Source organism: Nasonia vitripennis, chromosome 5, assembly GCF_009193385.2.
Source record: "Nasonia vitripennis strain AsymCx chromosome 5, Nvit_psr_1.1, whole genome shotgun sequence".
NCBI lineage: Eukaryota > Metazoa > Arthropoda > Insecta > Hymenoptera > Pteromalidae > Nasonia > Nasonia vitripennis.
This window is the reverse complement of record NC_045761.1, coordinates 22,843,566-22,862,798: the sequence shown is the minus strand read 5'-3', so window position 1 is coordinate 22,862,798 and position 19,233 is coordinate 22,843,566. Positions and strand designations below refer to the sequence as shown.

The 19,233-nt window shown below is 47.4% G+C and overlaps 4 protein-coding genes across 5 annotated transcripts; 3 read left to right on the top strand and 1 right to left on the bottom strand.

Moving 5' to 3' along the window:
- The first annotated feature begins 494 nt into the window (after positions 1 to 494).
- On the top strand, positions 495 to 7,397 carry LOC100123775 (sodium/hydrogen exchanger 9B2). The gene is made up of 6 exons (XM_003426655.5): positions 495 to 970; positions 1,345 to 1,719; positions 4,654 to 4,918; positions 5,737 to 5,937; positions 6,019 to 6,183; positions 6,329 to 7,397. The coding sequence occupies exons 1-6, from the start codon at positions 690 to 692 to the stop codon at positions 6,962 to 6,964; spliced, it is 1,923 nt and encodes a 640-aa protein (XP_003426703.2). The 5' UTR covers positions 495 to 689; the 3' UTR covers positions 6,965 to 7,397.
- LOC100679521 (G-protein coupled receptor Mth2-like) lies at positions 7,337 to 14,516 on the bottom strand. The gene is made up of 9 exons (XM_008209439.4): positions 12,921 to 14,516; positions 12,315 to 12,764; positions 11,844 to 12,114; positions 11,071 to 11,296; positions 10,771 to 11,006; positions 10,617 to 10,695; positions 9,239 to 9,414; positions 8,366 to 8,543; positions 7,337 to 7,817 (listed from the first exon to the last, which is right to left on the bottom strand). The coding sequence occupies exons 1-9, from the start codon at positions 13,110 to 13,112 to the stop codon at positions 7,457 to 7,459; spliced, it is 2,169 nt and encodes a 722-aa protein (XP_008207661.2). The 5' UTR covers positions 13,113 to 14,516; the 3' UTR covers positions 7,337 to 7,456.
- Positions 14,517 to 15,194: 678 nt separating this feature from the next.
- LOC100114594 (growth hormone-inducible transmembrane protein) lies at positions 15,195 to 17,442 on the top strand. 2 transcript variants are annotated; one of them, XM_001608077.6, is made up of 5 exons: positions 15,195 to 15,407; positions 15,744 to 15,969; positions 16,043 to 16,154; positions 16,257 to 16,877; positions 16,963 to 17,442. In XM_001608077.6, the coding sequence occupies exons 2-5, from the start codon at positions 15,771 to 15,773 to the stop codon at positions 17,045 to 17,047; spliced, it is 1,017 nt and encodes a 338-aa protein (XP_001608127.1). In that variant the 5' UTR covers positions 15,195 to 15,407; positions 15,744 to 15,770; the 3' UTR covers positions 17,048 to 17,442. The 2 variants fall into 2 exon arrangements, with proteins under 2 accessions (XP_001608127.1, XP_008207314.1); XM_008209092.4 differs by having other exon boundaries at positions 15,376 to 15,646.
- Positions 17,443 to 17,498: 56 nt separating this feature from the next.
- LOC100123784 (charged multivesicular body protein 4b-like) lies at positions 17,499 to 19,174 on the top strand. The gene is made up of 4 exons (XM_001607449.6): positions 17,499 to 18,212; positions 18,334 to 18,511; positions 18,592 to 18,832; positions 18,925 to 19,174. The coding sequence occupies exons 1-4, from the start codon at positions 18,026 to 18,028 to the stop codon at positions 18,952 to 18,954; spliced, it is 636 nt and encodes a 211-aa protein (XP_001607499.1). The 5' UTR covers positions 17,499 to 18,025; the 3' UTR covers positions 18,955 to 19,174.
- Positions 19,175 to 19,233: the final 59 nt, after the last annotated feature.

The following is a 19,233-nucleotide window of genomic DNA, read 5'->3' as shown; positions in this document are numbered from 1 at the left end:
GTCGTAGGTGCGAAAACGTCCGCTCCGCAATCGTCGTCATTTACTCAATGAGTTCCAGTTCCAGCGGCGCACACGAATAGCACCTAAGTATATATATATATAACGCGTGTGCGAGAGCCTCTAAGGTCAGTCGTTCGAGAGAGAGAGAGAGAGAGAGAGTTACGCAACGGCAGACAGAAAGAGAAGAGGAACCTTTGCGCTCGTCATTATCGCTGCTGGCGAAATAGGCGCGCTTCGAGCTTTTTTTCTCGAAATTCCAAAATTTTTTCCATTATCCTTTACGTAATTCGCGATGCTCTCTTGCCGATTTTAAAGAGACGCTCTGATTAACCCACGACGATAATCGCGGGGCTCGGCTCTATCGCGTTGTAAAGAGCGAAAATCCCGTGCCCATCCTGTGTGCACGCTCATACGCATCGACTGTGTTACACATCGGAAAGAGAGAGAGAGAGAGAGAGAGAGAGACATATACTCGCGCGTACCCCCACCCGAAAAGCCTTTCGAGTATAGCCAGTCGCGATCGGCGATCGGCGATCAGTGAGGGCCCAGCGCTCGACAAACACGCGCGTGCAGACAATGGAAGGAGTAGACGGCACGTAGAGAGAGCAGAGCAGTCTTATCGTGTCTCGGTTATACTCTTAAAAAGCCGCGCTCAGTTCTTCCCCGGACAGACAGTCGCGGGTATCAGAATGGACGAGAAGCACCATCACACGACTACCGGTCTGGACAATCCTGGCTTCGAGCCGACCTCCAGGAGGATCAGCCAGACGTCCTTCGACACGAACCCAGTGATCGAGAGGAAGAAATCGATACTGCACATAAGCAGATCGGCGAGCTTCGAGAACATGCACAAGCACGACATGGAGAACGGCCGATCGCACAACTTCCACATGGCCGCGAGGAAGAAATCGGCTTTCAGTCTGTCCAGCTCGATCAGGGATAAGGTCGAGTACACCGACGAGCTCGAGCGGTGAGTGATTTGTTTGTACATCATGTAAATACGGCCGCGACGCTGCCTAATAGTCGCCGGCGAGCTTGACTGCACCGGACGACGAGCTCTAGTCGGACCGTGGAAGATCGGTATCGCAACTCGCGCTAAAAAGCCCGTCTAAATTTAAGCTCACGCTTAGTCGATCGAAACAAGCGCAAAAGACACAATGTAAAGTTAACGAGCCGCTAGCGCCGTCTTATACCCGGTATATAACATACCGATCGATCGGCGCGCCGTGTTATAAACCCCCGGCGAGTAAAAATCCCAACTCAGTGGCGGTCGCGTCGCCTCGACGCGGAGACGTGTCCGTCGACACCAAGTATTATGATCGAGTCTCTCTACTCGGATTTCAGATCCTGGCTCTACCTGTTCTGCACGCGTTGCCACGGCCGAGCCGAAGCCGATTCCTGGGAGCCGACCGGCTGGCGACGCGCCTGTCCTCAGCCTTTCTGTCCGACCTATCGGAAATTCGCCCGGGTCCTATGTCTCCTGCTTCTGGGACTCTTACTCTGGGGCGTCGTCTACTCGATCATCGGTGAGGATGCCGCACCTGGTGGACCACTCTTCGGACTGGCTTGTCTCAGCATAGCCGCCCACTTTGCCGGATGGCTCGTCACGCTCGCCAATATGCCGGCACTCATCGGCATGCTGCTCACGGGGATCATACTGCAGAACACCGGCCTCGTCAGCATCGAAGGATCTTATGCCAGGGTCGTCGCCGACCTGAGGTGACTTATTCATTTCATTTCATTGGGACGATCTTGTATTATCGCAATTGATTGAAACGTACACGAGATTTCGTGTACAGATACATCGATCGATATCATACACAGTTTGAGTAATGCCTATCGAAAAGTTGACGCGGAGGATTTGTACAAGTGTCGGGGACGCGGCGGCGGGTGTATTATGGCACGTCCGGCCATGCTTGAATGGAATAAATTTTTTCCGAGTATCCGCGCGGGCAATTTCGCAAATTTTACCAGCGCCGAATACAAAGCGCGTAGTTAGAGAGTCTTGTTATTGCGTTACGTCGATAAATAACGAATATCAACTATATTCATTTTTTTTTTCAACGGAAACACACACGCGTCGTATATCCGACTCCACTTATACGCGCCTCTACACAATAAAAAAAAAAAAAAAAACAGAGCGTGAATAATTAACAAACTAGAGATATTCCCTAAACAAACGCGTATAATCGATGACGGGGCTGCTCAAGCACAATGGGCCGCTATCTACGAAAGGCAAACAGCACCTCTCAAGCACGTATACCTTTGTGAATTCCTCGAGACTCGTCCGAAAAACAGATCCGATTAAAAAAGTGGCCCTCGAGCACCAACACACACACACACACAACCCTGTCGACTCAACAAGTGTAAACAAACGGGCGAAACGATTCTCCTTTATTTTTTTCCATTATCTCGTGCGAACTTCGGCAGAGTGAGAGAGAAGCAAAAAAAAGGAACAGAACAGAAGCCGGTTCTATAGTATAGAAGCTTGCAGTTCGCGCGCGGAAGTAATTACACCGCCGAAGGCTAGGGAACGCGCGAGGCTCTAGAGCCGCTCTTTTGGCCTATGGATTATAAATAGGTGCTGTGCGGAAACGCCGATGAATTAATAAGAGCTTTCTTTTCGGCGGGAAAGATACGATTATTAGTACACGAGTGGATATGGAGAATCGATATAGGTGTGCGCGCCGACGATAATTGTTTTTCCGCGTGGAAGCGACGATAAGTAGGTGTAAACGCGTATCGAGGACAGCAGACCGATAGCGTTTTTTCTCTCATTGTCGTCGGCCACATACGTTGTTGTTGTTCGATTTCGATGCCTAGCTTGTAATAAATAAAGATTACAAAGAGTAGTCATCTATAAATGGGTTACTCGGAGGAATGTCTGCGACATACTCTGTATACGACACGCGCGGCGATAATTATCCAAGTATGCAACAAACTTTGAGCGAAAGTCTTTGGAAAGTCGCGAGCGAAAGAAGAAACCGCCTCGGATTATTGATGAGCCTAAGCGCCGCATCAGGCGTGAGCTTGCAAGCTTCATCGAATTCGAGCGCGACTATTTTCCCGCAGTTGCGATTTTTCGCGGCTGATCGACTCGAGTCACATGAGAATCCGAGGAATCTACCGAGCTGTCAACACCTACGATAACGGGTATGCATGTATATAGCTCGCGGAGCTTCTAATCGATGCCTGTGCTCATATCGCCGAGCGACGAGCCAGAAACGCTCTCTCTCTCTCTCTCTCTCTCTCTCTCTCTCTCTCTGATGAATTATTCAATCGTCGTCACACACAGCTGACTGTCTTTTGTGTAAGCGATCGTGGGGCCTCTTTTTTTTTTATAAGGTCTTCGATTACACCGCGCGGGAGTGGGGGGTGATTGCAGATGAGGAAGTTTTATGGAGGACTGATTGCGGCGCGGGAGTTTTAAAGAGCGGAAACTTTGGATTTTCTACTTTTACGCCCTTTCGTCGTGTGCGGTTTTAACGACGGCTATAATCGGCCTGTCATTCGACTGATTGGAGACGCGTGTGTTTTCGGAAAAGCGACGATTATCAAAGTATATTCCTCGTGTCTCTCCCGCATATACACATCGCATCACGAGGTCCGCTAACAACACGAAATGCTCCGTGGAAAAAAAAAGAAGAGGGAGAGAGAGAGAGAAGCGTATCGAATAGCCGCTAATGTTTGACAGCCGCGAGCATATGCGCCAGCACGTGACGAGCCGCGAACTCGTGACAACAAAAGACACACATGCGCGCTACGGCATCACATGACTCTGATTCACGGACGCATCTCTTTCTCGAGGTAGTATGTGTGTGTGTGTGTGTACAGGAGGAGCCACGAGCTCAGATAAGCGAAAAAAAAAAAATAAGAAAGAGCGAAGAACGGCCACTTAACTGATTATCGAAGGCGCGCACGTGACGATGTTCGCCTTGTATGTCATGTGGACTATGAAGTCTAACACCTTTTCGGATATGCGATGGACGCAAGTGTCTGCGTCGTGATGTGTGTATCTTTACTTTTCAACGGTTCCGCCGCATATTTCGTAATTTACCTCACCTCCAACTCCATTAGCGGCTAATATTCGTCGATTAGAGCGATACTGAAAGGAGAATAACTTCGCGGGTATACTGTAACGACGCGCAAGTCGTTCTTTATGGATGTGTATTATAACGGAGGCCGTTAACTCGTCTGCTGATTAAAACATCGTGCGTTTGATTCGATTTGACGCTCGCTGGAATCTAATCTGTGCCTTTATTGAATTGATGCGGATAAGCATGGCGAGATTAGGATCGGTTCGCGATCGGTCACTCGATCGCTTATGTCGTTGCGCGATTGTAATTTGATGATAATTTTATCGAACGTTTTTTCCGAAACTCTACTGTCTTGCAATTTGAATTACCGAGGCGCTAAATGAGCGGGAGGAATTATCTCTTTAAAATATGGCCGACAAAAAACTCGTGATTCGCTATTACGTACGTCGTTAAAACGTCGCTCGCTTATACACGCATTAGCTTACAATGTATGTTATGTGTCGAGTATGTGAAACAAAAAAAAAAAAGAAAAAATTACTCATCTGGGAAAACAATTTAAAACGCGCTAAATCTCTCTCGTTGCGCAATTGAACGACTCATTTTTTTCAAACTCCAGGAAAATCGCTCTGGTGATAATCCTGACCCGTGCAGGTCTGGACCTGGACCCGGAAGCGATGAAGAGCATGAAGATCACGGTACCGAAGGTCGGCCTGCTGCCTTGGCTCGTCGAGGCTCTGGTGGTATCTGTGGGCACCCACTACCTCATGGGTCTACCCTGGATATGGGGCTTCCTCCTGGGCAGCATAATCGCGGCCGTCTCGCCAGCCGTCGTCGTGCCATGTCTCTTCAGGCTCAGGTCCAAGGGATACGGCGTCGCCAAGGTGAGTTTCTTTTTATGTTCAGGTGTGGAATAGCTTCGAGATCAATCAATACTCATCAGGGCTCTCGTTTGCATGGGATTCGATTCGGTTTTGAAGAGACGCGCGAGGGAGATTTTGTTGATTTTGGAGAACAATGCGGGCCTCTCCCCTCCATCTATTTTCGAGAGAAAATCCGCTTGGAATACTCGTCGCGTTAATCAAAGTATATTCGAATTTCGCGATTAAATCGAACAAAACTAATCTAGCCATTCCGCAAAGGACATCGAAACTTTCTCCGGTAATAACTTTTAAAATCCTCCGGTTATCTTTCCCGAGACCGAGTATAAGAAATATAGAAGCTGCATCGAAAAACAAACTCTTATATATACGCAGCGCAAACTTCCAAACGCTAATTCGAAAACTCCTCCCTCGACGGCGGCGGCGAAAAAAGAAAGGAAAGACGAGCCTATACCGTGCGCACTCGCACTTGCGAAAACAACTCTGAATCGAGGATAATTTAGCCGAGACTTGGTCGTCTGTTGGACTTTAGCTCTGCTCACTCGCTCGCGCATACGGTATGTATAGCTGCGTCTCTGTGTGTAGTTAGAGAGAGAGTAGGTAAAGTTCAACTCGGGATGTACGAAATTACATCGAGAATCGAGAGCTTTCACCCGGTGGTCTGGTCTAATGCGTATAATCACTTGCGAGGGAAATTCAGGAATGCTGAAACAGCAAGAGATGGTAGTCCTTGCTGGAATTTCATAAAACAGTCAACTTTATATGTAACCATAAGCGGAGGTAAAATTATACACGACACTACATGCACCGGCTCATTCCAGGGAATTCCAACGCTGATAATAGCCGTGGCGGGTATCGACGACGCCGCCTCAGTCGCCATCTACGGCATCATCCATAGCGTCATGTTCTCCAACGACGCTCTGTGGTACCAGATCCTTCAAGGGCCTATCGCCATCGTCGGCGGCATCGGATTCGGCGTCATCTGGGGCGCCCTGTCCAGATACGTACCGGAGAAGGGAGACGTGAGTAGCGTTTCCTTATATATGATTGGATAAACAATTTTTTTTTTCTCTATCGATTAATTATCGATTGTTATCGCGAAGCCGTTCATGGTACCGATGCGAGTGCTGATGTTGCTGGGGGGCGGCTTGCTGGCGGTCTTTGGCAGCGAGTTGATCAACCTGGGCGGAGCTGGACCTCTGGCGGTCGTTGCCGCGGCTTTCGTCAGCTGCTACTTGTGGCAGAAGGACGGCTGGGAACCGGACGACGTGAGTGTTGTAGTTTGTCTCTAATTGCGACACTTTAGATAAATTTATTTACACGCGGTGACACATCGCCGCCGGTTTCCTCGAGTCATCGGTAATTAGCTGTCGGTAAATAGAGTCCGTTAAAAATCCCCCCTTTTCAACGCAGAACCCGGTGGCGACATCCTTCGAGATCTTCTGGATGATCTTCGAGCCGATCCTCTTCGGAGTCACTGGTACGCAGATCAAGCTGGGCGAGCTGAACGGCAACACGGTCTACATCGGTATCGGCTGTCTCCTGGCCGGCATCGTCATCCGCATCCTGGTGACCGTCCTGGTGGGCATAGGCTCCCGACTCAACCTCAAGGAGAAGATCTTCATCGCCCTGGCTTGTATGGCCAAGGCTACCGTCCAGGCAGCCCTGGGTCCAGCTACCCTGGACAAGCTGGACCCCAACGACACGGAGCAACGCGGCCACGGCGAGATCGTCCTGATGCTTTGCGTCCTCTCCATCCTGCTGACCGCACCAACTGGTGCCATAGTCATCATGCTCTCGGGGCCGAAGCTTCTGACCAAGACCAGGGCGCCGGTCGCGCCGACTGGACACAACAGCTCCTGGAGGACCAGGAGGCCGTCCATCAGGGACATATCCATCATCAATGAGATGCCCGACCTGGAGGAGACCACCCTGCCATCTAGCGAGACGGCCGCGAACTCGAACTCGTCGCTCAGCAACCTGGGCAACAACCTGGTTCACCACAACAACCTCAGCCACGTGCTCAACCACGATAACAACCATCGATAACGACGTGTCGTCCTGTTTCGTCCTCTGTATCATATTAACTGTATACCATGATCGTCATCCCCTCATTCGTTCCATGTTGTTGTCTCTGCATCAGAATGTGCCTTCGATATTGTTAAGGAAGAGAGATAGAGAGTTAGCTCGTAAGTTTACTTTATGATAGCCGATATGTATTTTGACTCTACTTATTATGTGACGACGTGTTAAGTAGACACTCATTTTTATACATGTCTCTTATGCCTTCGTACATCCATCCCTTAGCCCTACTACATTGTGTATATGTATATCTCAAGAAAAAAAGAAGCACATGTAAAGGAGAGTTATATATTATATAAGATTAACTAATTTTTAGATCTCTACATAAAAGCGACAGTCTTTTTATTACGAATGAAAGCTTGTGCATGTTTTATTTAATAAATATTAGAAAATACGATTACACCTCTAGAAAGTACACCATATATACAAAGAAAAAAAAAACATCGAACATTTCCCCACTCAGTTATACGCGCTCGAGCTGACGACGAAGTTCGAGGTGATGGTGCTGGTGCTCGAGCTTTTCCTCACGTTTCCCATCTGATGAACGACGTTGAGCTTGTTGGCGCTGCAGCTCTTGCTCATGTTGTTGCCCTTCGAGGGGCCGGTCTCGAATCGTTTACGAAGCGCTCGAAAGACCTTAGGTTTCAGGACGAACAGCACGAAGATCCATAGTCCCTGGAGCGAGTTGACTACGTCGGCCACGTAAAAGACCTCCTGTGCCCAGAGAGGAAAGCTGCCGTAGTAGCTGAGGTAGACCGGTACGTTCTCGAGTATCCACGGGATGCCCATCACCACGAAGAGCTTCAGGTTCATTATTAACCTGCGGATGTACATTATGCAATCATCATCGTGCCCCAGCGTGAATCCTTGATTACCATACATACACACAGCTGTATGGCCCTCGGGCTGTATTCGTATTAACATACATCACATATACGCGGAGCTTCCGGGGGGAGGGAGGATCACCGCGTATACATCAGTGGAAAATCGATAGGTACGCGGACCGTTGAAAAATTTATCGGGAGAGAGAGAGGAGAGCGACTCCGGTATGGGGGATGTACGTACACACACACACACACACACACACACGCGCGCGCGCGCAAACACGCACACGCACGCACACAGGCTGGAGGCAGTAGCTCCTTTTTGCTCTGGTTTAACGAGCCACTCGTGTATCCGGCGCCGCGGTCGCTCTCTTATTAAAGCCGGGGAATCCCAAATCAGTGGAAAATTTCGATAAGGGCCGATGGGATGTGTGTCAAGCCGGCCGGAGCTTTTAATCAAATATTGAAGGATCAAACCGCGCGACGAGGCTCGCTCTCGTTGATATTCTCGTTGATCAAAACGTGTAATGATAAAAGTACTCGCCTCGTCTTGTCGGAGTGGAATTTCCTGCTGCTCGGATCCTTGACGCCGGTCATCGCGCGTTTAATGTCGGCCTTGATCTTACTGCAGCGGTGGGAGGTGATGGCGAAGAAGACGACGTTCATCAGCAGGGTTAAACTCACCGGGATGGCGAAGAAGACTATTCCACCGATGGAGTGCGCTGGAAACGAGAGATCAGTCCGCCTAGTGTGTTTTCATTCAATTTCGCTTGCGCGCGAGCGCGGGATTTTTCAAACAAGCGAGTGGAGAGAGCTTGCAGCGCGTTTACTCAGGAATTAAGACGGGAGAGGACGGAAGGTTAATCGAGTTGGAATGTAAGCGAGAACTTTCGTATTATGCATACGCGATATCAATGCGGCTAGAACAAACGTTTGTTCAGCTCGTTAAAAAAAACTACGCGCAGTAGAAAAAGCTCTCTTTGAAAAGCTTCGACGAAAAAAGAAAATTCCAACGCAGCACTTTTCCCCCAGTGGTGGTGCAATCGCAATAATTCAACTTATTGAATTACAGTCCAGTCCGGCCGCGGCGCTGTACATCTGCATTAAAAGAGCCGCCGCCGAGTGAAAAGTCGTCGCATGAATGCAGCGGCGCGCGAGCTTGGGTTAAAAAAAAAAAGAGAAAAGATCCGATCCAGCGTCGAGTGTTTAAGAGCCGCGGACTTTCCAACTCTCTCTCTCTCTCTTGGAGAATTCAATTAATTTTCCGCAGACGGCAGAATGCAGCCGTCAGCAATTTTCAGCGATCGAAAGACTAATGACTCGCGCGTTTCCCCTTTATATATATATATATATATATATTCAGCTCGATCTCCTGCGAATTGCTAATGAGACACGCATACAATATAATAATACTCACAAGCGAACCAGCATCTCTCGCGTCCGACGGAGGAGTCGAGTAGGCCGGTAAGCTCGACTGTGGCCGCTATACTCGTGAGGACGAAGGCCAGACCCCAGGCGTAGCCGCAGTAGGCCAGGAACCTCTGGCGTTGCTGACGGCGCTTAGACGCCGCCGACGACTGTCCCCGCATACCTCTGCGTAGGTGGAAGAGGAGCTATTGTATTGGTGTCGAGCGGAGAGGGTCGATTTTTCGCCTAATTAGCCAAAGGCAAAGGACCAACGTCGCCGCTGGTGTGTATAGAGCGCGCCTTTGTGTATTAGTGCGCCATGAGGGCTAAGTTCGTGTGAGTGTGCAGGTTGCGAGAGACTGTGTGTTGAGTTTGCGGGCACTTTGGCGCTTTGCAGGGAAATTCGAGAGCCCTCGACGACGTGGCTTTTAATCGCGTTATACTCTCTGCTGGTCTGTTATGAGGTTTGTTTTCGGAATATTTGAAATGTATCGCGCAGCGGTGAGAGAGATTTTTTTATACGGAATTTTTCACGCGCTTTTCTTCTGCACGTAACGCTCGAGAGAGAGAGAGAGAGAGAGAGAGACGTAAAAGAATACGAGGTAAGGAAGTGTAAAAAATGTAGGAAGACACCGCGCTCGCGCGCGAGAACGAGGAATCCGTGTCCATTAGATTTTCCTCTCTAGCTCTCTACCTCTTATACATTTCCTTATGTCTCTCTCGTTGCTCGCGTTTCAAAATGAAATAGATTCTTTTCATATTACAGCGGCTCTGCGTTTGCTAAGAGTTTCGCTCGCTTATGCCGGAAGAGAATATTCGCAACGAATTTTTCGCTAACGGCGCAAATAGTAATCTTCGCGATGTAGCTCTTGAAAACCGAGCGTTTCGAAAAAGCAATCCATCCGCGAAGCAAAAAGAAGAAGAAGAGATAGAGAAAAGTTCCAGCGCGCTGACGTCGAGAAAAAAAAGAAAGTTTCCATTCTAAGACACTTCAGCACAGTGTGTACGTGCACTCGAAAAATCCCCGAAAAACTCGAGCGGAGAGAGAGAGAGAGGGAGAGATCAAAAGAAAAGAAAAGAGAATCGAACGCGCTCTCCTCCTCGAAACAGAGTAGCGGAGGATCCTCCGCAGATCTATTTCCGGCCAGGAGTTTACAAACGTCTTGTTAGCGCTCGGCCGGACCCACTGGATACATAAACATTGCAGGCTCCAGCTGTAGACGTTCTCTGCTCTCTCTCTCTCTCTCTCTCTCTCTCTCTCTCTCTATACTCCGCAGCGCATTGTTTAGTCTCGTTCGTATACATTCGCGCGCGCGCGCGATCCATTGTCGATTACGTGTTTTAACTTCTCTTCGATATTAAACGCGTTAAAAGTGAAGAAATCATACCCGAAGGTCCACCAGATGTCGAAGCACATGACGTTCAGCCAGAAGAAGGCCGCGTGGAAGCAGAAGAGGATCGCGTATCCTGTCGACACGCACAAACATCACGCGTTGCTGTATACAACTTATATATGCAGTCGATCGAACGTATAATACGTACCGAGATATTTACAAACTTTATCGACGACGTGCTCGTCGATGCCGTCCTGATCGAAGACGGTGTGGGTAAGGAGTCCGGTGATTCCCAGAAAGCCATAGGCGAACAGCAGACTGGTCACGTGACACATGAGGGTCTTGCCGTGGAGGTTTTGCAGGCCCGGCAAGCAGACGTAGACCAGAAGCGTCGCCAGGAGGAAGATACTGCTGATGAGCGCCAGAACCGAGGTTATCTCGTAGCTTAGAGAAGAAGATCGATTAGAGCCGTTACATCGTTCGAAAATTCAAAATCGATGTACAATACCGCGCGTCAGGAACGTAATGCTCGTCGTTGTCGAAGCAGACGACGGGATAGATGCCGTCGGCTCGATCGGTGTCGTTCTGGACGAACTCGAGGCAGGAATTGACGTGGTTGTGAACGGGATAATTCGGGATGACGAATAACTCGCCATCTCGACCTATGCTCCACTGCTCCGAGGGCTCGGTTACGTAGTACGACTTGCAGGGCTTACCTATCAGAAGCCCGTAATCTGCGATGGCGAGAAATCATGGTATTGAGTATGCGCGCGATTTATCGAAGATACACTGTAATACGAAGGTATTGCAATGTATACGCGATATTCCATTAGAAATGAATAACGTAAGATACCAGCGCGGTTGGCTAAGATTTCGTAACGATTTTATCGCTGTACCGATATTATCTCTACCGCGTGGCGTTATCCGCAAGATATACTGCTACAAAATGACGAAGACTCTATATACAAACGTTTTTCAAAGGTTTCAAACTGCAGCAAGTGCAACTAATCGATGGACACGCTGCAAAAGTGCACACGACGCGTATCCCCCCCCCCTCTCTCTCTCTCTCTCTCTCTCATGAATAAAAGATCCGCTCTCTCGGGGAAATTATTGGCATAATCGCGGGATTATACACGGCTTCTGTGTTCCCTAATGCTCGACGTCACGTGTCACAGCCGATGCAAAGGCAATGCGAAAGCTCTCGCGAGATAAGGCAATAATAACACATGCATTGCACGTTGCACTTAAAAATACAGGTTTAAAAAAGGAACGTATACAAACTTCGAGGATCGAATCCACCGCTGGCGTTGGCCGCTGCCAGAGAAGCGCGAAACTTTTCGACGCTCCCGGCATCCCGGCACTTGATATTAATTTTATTTTCCGGACAGCACTTTCTTATGCAGGGATTAGCCAGGCAGTAATCGGCTTCGCGGCAGACTCGCGCCGCCACTACGGCAGGGCCGCCGCCGCTACTCGAAATCCAGTCAAGGCAGGCGTTATCCCTGTCGATTGTTATGTTCCTCTTGTTCGAGCCGCTCCACGGTATGGTAATCTGCGAAAGTTACAGTAGTCTCTCTGTGTGTGTAATGAACGTTATTAAACCAACTCGTATTTTTAGCTAATAAATCACATTCCACGAATAAAGCCATCCAAATTTCAATAAAAACGGCCGGTCCCTCGCTACATACATCGTGTATCATATCCCCCGAAATTTGATTTTCCCGCGGCGAAAAATCCCAGCCCATCACTTACGCTCACAGCACCAGCACCGCCAGCAGCCTCGTCGTCGTCGTTATAATAAACGTCCTCCTTTCCAAGTTTATAGTCGACGAGCGCGTGCTCGCACGTCGGCGGTCCATTGTAAACAGCGATAAAGCCTCGCAGGTCTGCAGTATGACCTGCATCCTCTACTCCTCGCGATGCAGCTGCTCTTCTGGCGCAGAACTTTTTGTCCACGTCGTAAACAGCCTCGTCGCCGGGACAGCATTTCCGGATATCGAAGATTCGGGAAATTTCCGGGACACTCGTAGCCGGCCGGGCTTCCGAGTTAGCGCAGAGGACGATTACCGGGACGTCCTGGAGCGTCGACCTGTCGAAGAAGACGTCCAGGCAGGATGTCGAGGGGATAGTACGAGGCTCGTCTTCGGGCAGGCGGAGGACGTAGTGACTCGTGCAGTTGGGCAGACCCACCGAGTGGCTCGTCTGTAATGACTCACGGGTGTATTTTTGCCGTGTGAATAAGCGCGAAAAAAGATCGACGTATAGGGGTAGTCGTAAACATTTTTACGCAGCTCGCGCGACTTTTACGAGAGCGATGGATGCGTCTAAGTACACAGAGAAAATATTATACAAGCTCACCTCGACGCTGTAGAACGACATGCCGTCCTCTCGCAGCTGAGGAAGACACCGGAGTAAATTCGAGGCGTCATCGGTCAGGACGAGAACGTCGCCGTTGCGACAGCACTTGTCGATTATTCGAGCCCGAGACGAGTGCAGTAGTCGGAGGAGAAGAAGAAAAACGAGGATCCGCGAGGAGCCGCTGCCGCTCATGATAATGAAGTACACGTCGTGAAAAAGCCCGCTGGATAGTACGAGCCGCTGCGGGGGATAAAATATTTATAGCTCCGAGGAACGCGAGCCTTGTTCTTCTTTCGGGGAATTCGAGTTTAACCGCGCCGCGCGAGTCGATTATCTCGGCCCTTGCGAATTACAGAGCTTGATCGCTTTGTTCTTGATGCTCAATCTTCTATGGCAAGTTTACGAGAGTGATCTTTCTTTTTTTTTTTATTCCCGTACGCGCGTTTTGTAACACTTATATTGCGATCATACAGGTCAGAGCTTGAAAGCACAGTCACTAATATATTCTTCCAAGTAGCACATGGCTCACTGTTATTACAACAGACACATCGGAGAATCCGAAAAGCCCTCGCGGAACAACGGCACATCCCATCCTAACGCGCAGCTCTGACGATCGGAACGGCTGTACTGAAAAGCTCGCGCGGCTCTCGAAACCGCAAGCACGCACACACACACACACACATAAGAAGCGCCAAGTGCGCTCGGAGAAGAAGGCGTAAGTAACGACACGGCTATTACTGGCGCCTCATTAATGCACCGGCGTCGTTTTCTCGGGACTCGATGACTGATCGAAGCGTTGTTTAACGAGAGTCAAGAGAGCTTTAATTGTTCGCGGCGAGAGCTGAAGACGGAAAACAGTTCCGCTCTCTCTTTTCGAATTCCCTTCGAGCTGATATGCCAGAAGTGATTGTTCCCGGTAAAGGGGCTACTTTGCGCCGCGCTCTGAGCAAAGTTTTTCCAACTAATCCGACGTCTCTTTTCTATTTCCGCGCGACTTTCAACTTCAATTTTCGAGGAATATTCTTTATGCGCGCGCGGAACTTTCGAAAGTCCAAAGCGTCGAGGAAATTTCAAACGCAGGCGAGCGTATGCAGGGCTATTATGATTCTCTATGCGGAAGAAAAAAAAAAATATGCGCGGAGAGGGTATCGCCCTGCACACAAAGCTCGCCGAAAACCCTTTTCTCATTAGAAAGCTCGACTTGCGGGGCATGTATACAGATATACATCCATCGGTAGTCGTATCTTAAGGCTCCACGGCGAAAAAGGCGGCAAGATAAGGACCACGCCCTCGGCTACCAAGAAGAGAGAAACCTCAACCCCACCTCTCTCTCCCTCGCAGCTTCTTATACTCGCGCTGTATATATCTGTATACAAATCCCTCAACGCACATTCGACCGCTTCCGTCTTATTAATACGTCATAATCGGGAAATTTCTCCGTATACCCTTACATCTTACATGCTTATAACGAACGTATATATACTCATACACATATCGCAGAGTCGCGCGCAAGTCTAAGTTCAGGAGTTGAAAAAAGCGCGGGTCGACGAGATATACGCGGCGAGGATTAATGCGAGAATTGCAGCAACGGCAGCTTTTTCCCTTGATTTTATCGAGCCAAGAGAAAAAGGCCAAACTACGACGCTGCTACTGCAACGGATTTCGAGACGTTTTGTATAATGCTATGTCTATACCTATAGCTGCGAATGCACGCGCTCGCGCTTACATACATTCGCGAACTGTGCAGCGCGCGCGCGGAAGAGAAAGAGAAAGAGGGAGAGAGAGAGAGAGAGAGAGAGAGAGAGAGAGAGAGAGAGAGAGAGAGAGAGAGAGAGAGAGAGAGAGATTTATACCCTCTGCGCGCGAGTGGGCCGTTCTTTTCGATGACAAAAGTGAATTGATGGCGCTTTTGTATTCCGACGATTGGATGGATTATTTTTGCCTTTGTTTTGCTTATAGATATAACGCAGTTGCGCACAAACAGATATATTATTTATACATAGTTCTTTTTTCAGGACCCCCCTGGAGGATTTCCTCGCTCGGGCGTGTACTTGAATTGATGCTGGAGTTTGAAAAGTCGGCTCTCGAACGGGTAATGTATGCGGCGATTGTTTTGTTCGTTATGGAGATTCGAACTTGGCGAGTATGCAAAGTGCTGGATTTATCGAATCCGTCGTTCGATTCTAACGGTTTTCAACCAACGCTTTTTTCAAATTTCGAAGAAAACGCACTCGCGACATTCAAATTAAGCTTGGAAGGGGTAAAGCTCGCGTTCGAAATGGGTCTCGAGCGCCATCTGTAGTGATTTCTCGCCTTCGAAAAATATCAACTCGGTCGATAACTCAGAAACCATACTAGTACAGCACGATCGTCTGCGCACGTCTGCTCCGCGAGTAGTACGTTCGAGAGCATTCGTTTCTCCGCATCTCGCCCCCAGTGTCTTCTGCGATTATTTGTCGAAAAACAGTTGCAAAGTTGTTGCATCATGTAAGTACACGAGCTGAAATTTGGAAATAAGTCCTCCTTTTCGGGCAATCGATCGACGAATCGCATATTAGTTGTCATGGGGAGATTCGTAAATACGCGCTAGTCACGTATTCGAAATTCGCCGACACTTTTAGATCGTAGTGTCAACGTTTTATTTACATCGTTAAATTCGCAGTGATTTTTTGCACGAGTATACATACTTTGTCATCTGAATCGCGTTAGTTCGAGCTGTGATTTCGGTAGCGATCGTCGATCGCAGTCTATGCGTTTTTTTATGAGAATCTCGTGAAACGTTGCACCTATAACCTCGAATTTTTTTTCATTTTTCTGTTTTAGCCACTGGTTACACGTTAACTTATCAAAATGATGCTCGCAAGAGTGTGCCGAGGATCACTCGTTCCTCAAACGGCGTTATTCAAAGCGCCCGTGGTCACCAAGCCTCAGCTTTCCAAGATCCAAGTTGTCAGGCTCTACGCCAGCGATGGACGCAGTGCTTTCACCAGGACAGCTCGTAGGGGAGCTACCATCTCTGAGAAGGTCATTGCCCCAGCTGGAGAGACTGGTGAGTAGAACCTAGTTTGAGTTGTGGCTTTGAAATTTTAATTTGTGATACTAGTGAAAATTTTCATCCACAGCATTTAACATTGGCAAAGGAGCCGTAGCTGGAGGAGCTGCTTTGGGAGTAGGAGCACTTTGCTTCTACGGTTTGGGTCTTTCTTCCCAAACAGGAGCCATAGATAGAGCAGGGTATGTGCACAAATAACTAATAATAATGCAAGCTCATTGTTGCATAACCATCAGTCTTCGGCATGCAATATATTTACTATTGTTTACATAATGCAATTGCAGGTTATGGCCGCAGTATGTGAAAGATCGTATTCACACTACCTACATGTATTTTGGCGCCTCCGTAGCTACGAGTGCCCTGTCAGCAGTTGCTTGCTTGCGATCTCCAGCTATGATGAACTTGGTCATGCGTCAGGGATGGATGGCTCTGGTCGGCACTATGGTGGCAATGATGGGCACTGGAATTTTGTGTCAAAGTATTCCATACCAAGAGGGTTTTGGAACTAAGCAGATAGCTTGGCTGGTCCACACCGGAGTTGTTGGTGCTGTTTTGGCTCCATTGTGCCTTCTTGGTGGCTCCCTGGTCCTGAGGGCTGCTTGGTACACGGCTGGTGTAGTCGGAGGTCTTTCAGCTGTGGCTGTCTGTGCCCCAAGCGAGAAGTTCCTGAACATGGGTGGACCACTGGCTATTGGTCTGGGAGTGGTATTCTGCAGCTCCATTGGTACCATGTTCCTTCCACCCACAACAGCTTTCGGCGCTGGTCTTCACTCTATCGCGCTCTATGGTGGATTGATTCTGTTCTCCATGTTCCTGTTGTATGACACCCAACGTATCATCAAGAAGGCAGAGACTCAACCACAGTACCATTATAACACCATTGCTCCATTTGACCCCATCAACAAGTGAGTGTATTATTTATTTTCGGATTTTATTGATGAACATTTGAACGCGAAATTTACCAATCCGATTTTATCATTTTTAAAACAGCGCAATCTCAATCTACCTCGACACAATCAACATCTTTGTCCGAATCCTCACCATTCTGGCTGGAGGCGGCAGCAGGCGCAAGTAGAGTAACGTTAGCTTAAAAATACACCTATCTAATTAAGGTCATTGTGAGAAATTGTATGATATAAATTATCAAGTATTACAACGTTGTTTTACATAAAATAAAATGTAAAGTAAATCTACCACCATGTGAGCTTGATATTGAAAGGCTTCTGATAGAAGTAAAACGCGAAAACGAGTAGCTTTAGCTTAACTAGTTGTAATTTTTTCAATGAAACGAATATATATTTATTTCTATATTTACGATCCTCTTTCCTTTCAGTCCTTGCGTAGATAAATAATAAGTAGCAAAATTTTATTCGATGCAAGAGATTAATTTACGTTTCCTTTGAAATTACTCATGGACTGTAATATTTATTTTTTTTACAAAAAAAATAATAAAGTTAAAATCGAATAAAATCACGAATTTACAATTTTCTATGCACATTATCCCGATTGCTATTAGAAATCGCTTGCTGATGACAAAAGAGGGATGCTACGAGTGAATACGTATATAGTACGAGGACGCGGCGTGGGTGCAATTAGTCTGTTTGCGAGTCCAGCGAGAGAGAGAGAGAGAGAGAGAGGGGGAGAGAGAAGAGGGCTAATCTATACTGATGGGCCCTTCGGACCCAAGCCGCTTTCAAGAGAGACAAATATAGTGTGTATAATTAAGGGACCGCAGCGACACCCCGGAAAGCTTCAGTCTACAGGGAGATCTCTGCAACAGCGTGACGACGCGGCGCGTTCCAGTGTGCGTCCATCAGACGCGTATAACATATAGTTTTCCAATATTATTTATTAACAGACACGTTATACGTTCATTTATTATTATTATTATTTTGCTATTAACGCAATTATTATACCTAACTCGGCCTGTGTAAATATCGTTGCTCCGAGACCCTCGAGGGGAACTTTGAGAGCTGTATACATATATAACAATACAAAGTGGGAGAACTTTACGCGAGTGGAATCAAGCGTGCGCACAAACTTCAGATCGACAATGAGCAAACTATTCGCGAAGATCTTCGGAAAGAAGAAAAAGATAACGATGCAGAAAACCGCCGACGAAGCCATCCAGGAATTGCGCAAAATCGAGGAGCTGCTCGGCAAGAGGCAGGACTTCCTGGAGAGCAAAATGAAGCAGGAGGAAACGATCGCCAGGCAGAACAGTAACAAAAACAAGAGAGGTAATTATTATAACATACAATATGAAAAATTTTACTTTTTGATTTTTTAATTTTATGAAAAATTATCATTTTTAATATACCGACACAAATAATTTATACAATTTCATTTCGAATTTTACAGCTGCCATCCAAGCACTGAAGAGAAGAAGACGATTTGCGAAGCAACTTCAGCAAATCGACGCGCGTTTATCCACGCTCGAGATGCAGAGAGAGGCACTGGAAAGTGCCAACACACATACCGCTGTTCTTACAACGATGAAGAACGCTGCTGATGCCCTGAGAGCAGCTTACCAAAACATGTATACGAAACACTTTCGATTCTTCTACAAATTCCGATTATATTAGTAAGTTAATTCTGATCTGTATGCATGTCCTTCAGGGACGTTGACCAAGTTCACGACATGATGGGCGACATTGCCGAGCAGCAGGATTTGGCAGAGGAACTTGCAAACGCTATATCCAACCCAGCCTTTGGTCAAGAAGTGGACGAGGCTGAGCTGGAGAAGGAGTTGGATGAATTGGAACAAGAGGAAGTTCAAAGGAAATTGTTGACTCTTCGAATAGATACGGGTGAATTACCGGATGTTCCTGCAACAGCTCTGCCAACTGTACCAGAAAACGTAACAATGATTTTACTTTAAAGTTTTTGTTATTCTTTGAAAAAAATTACATTTATGTTTTGTACTAACATTGATGTATACGTCTTCTGCAGAAGCAAAAGAAGACGGTGACGGCGATTTGAGCGGGTTGGATCAGTGGGCCTCGTGAGGTTGGAATTTATGTATGCGTCAACATTTTTTTCTAATCGAGTAATTAAAGAAACAAAACGAATAATCTATAAAGATGTAATTTAAGAATGTTAAAGTTCAGTTTGAAGTACCTATAGATGTAAAATTTCGTGAATTATCGAAATTATCGAAATAATGTTCTTTCTTTAATAAATATCTCTTATATTTTTATACTTAAATCACAACTGTGTAAAAATTTATTGGCAAAAACATCATCGATTCAAATGCACCCG

What these genes read in the sequence shown, in the direction of transcription:
- LOC100123775 (XM_003426655.5), top strand. Translation starts at nt 690, where the DNA reads ATGGACGAGAAGCACCATCACACGACTACCGGTCTGGACAATCCTGGC. An exon ending in TACACCGACGAGCTCGAGCG is followed by an intron (nt 971 to 1,344) that starts GTGAGTGATTTG and finishes CTCGGATTTCAG; the next exon opens with ATCCTGGCTCTACCTGTTCT. An exon ending in AGGGTCGTCGCCGACCTGAG is followed by an intron (nt 1,720 to 4,653) that starts GTGACTTATTCA and finishes TTCAAACTCCAG; the next exon opens with GAAAATCGCTCTGGTGATAA.
- LOC100679521 (XM_008209439.4), bottom strand. Translation starts at nt 13,112, where the DNA reads ATGAGCGGCAGCGGCTCCTCGCGGATCCTCGTTTTTCTTCTTCTCCTC. An exon ending in TGTCGTTCTACAGCGTCGAG is followed by an intron (nt 12,765 to 12,920) that starts GTGAGCTTGTAT and finishes GAGTCATTACAG; the next exon opens with ACGAGCCACTCGGTGGGTCT. An exon ending in CATTACGTTCCTGACGCGCG is followed by an intron (nt 11,007 to 11,070) that starts GTATTGTACATC and finishes TTCTTCTCTAAG; the next exon opens with CTACGAGATAACCTCGGTTC.
- LOC100114594 (XM_001608077.6), top strand. Translation starts at nt 15,771, where the DNA reads ATGATGCTCGCAAGAGTGTGCCGAGGATCACTCGTTCCTCAAACGGCG. An exon ending in TGCCCCAGCTGGAGAGACTG is followed by an intron (nt 15,970 to 16,042) that starts GTGAGTAGAACC and finishes TTTCATCCACAG; the next exon opens with CATTTAACATTGGCAAAGGA. An exon ending in CCATTTGACCCCATCAACAA is followed by an intron (nt 16,878 to 16,962) that starts GTGAGTGTATTA and finishes TTTTTAAAACAG; the next exon opens with CGCAATCTCAATCTACCTCG.
- LOC100123784 (XM_001607449.6), top strand. Translation starts at nt 18,026, where the DNA reads ATGAGCAAACTATTCGCGAAGATCTTCGGAAAGAAGAAAAAGATAACG. An exon ending in AGAGCAGCTTACCAAAACAT is followed by an intron (nt 18,512 to 18,591) that starts GTATACGAAACA and finishes CATGTCCTTCAG; the next exon opens with GGACGTTGACCAAGTTCACG. An exon ending in TGCCAACTGTACCAGAAAAC is followed by an intron (nt 18,833 to 18,924) that starts GTAACAATGATT and finishes CGTCTTCTGCAG; the next exon opens with AAGCAAAAGAAGACGGTGAC.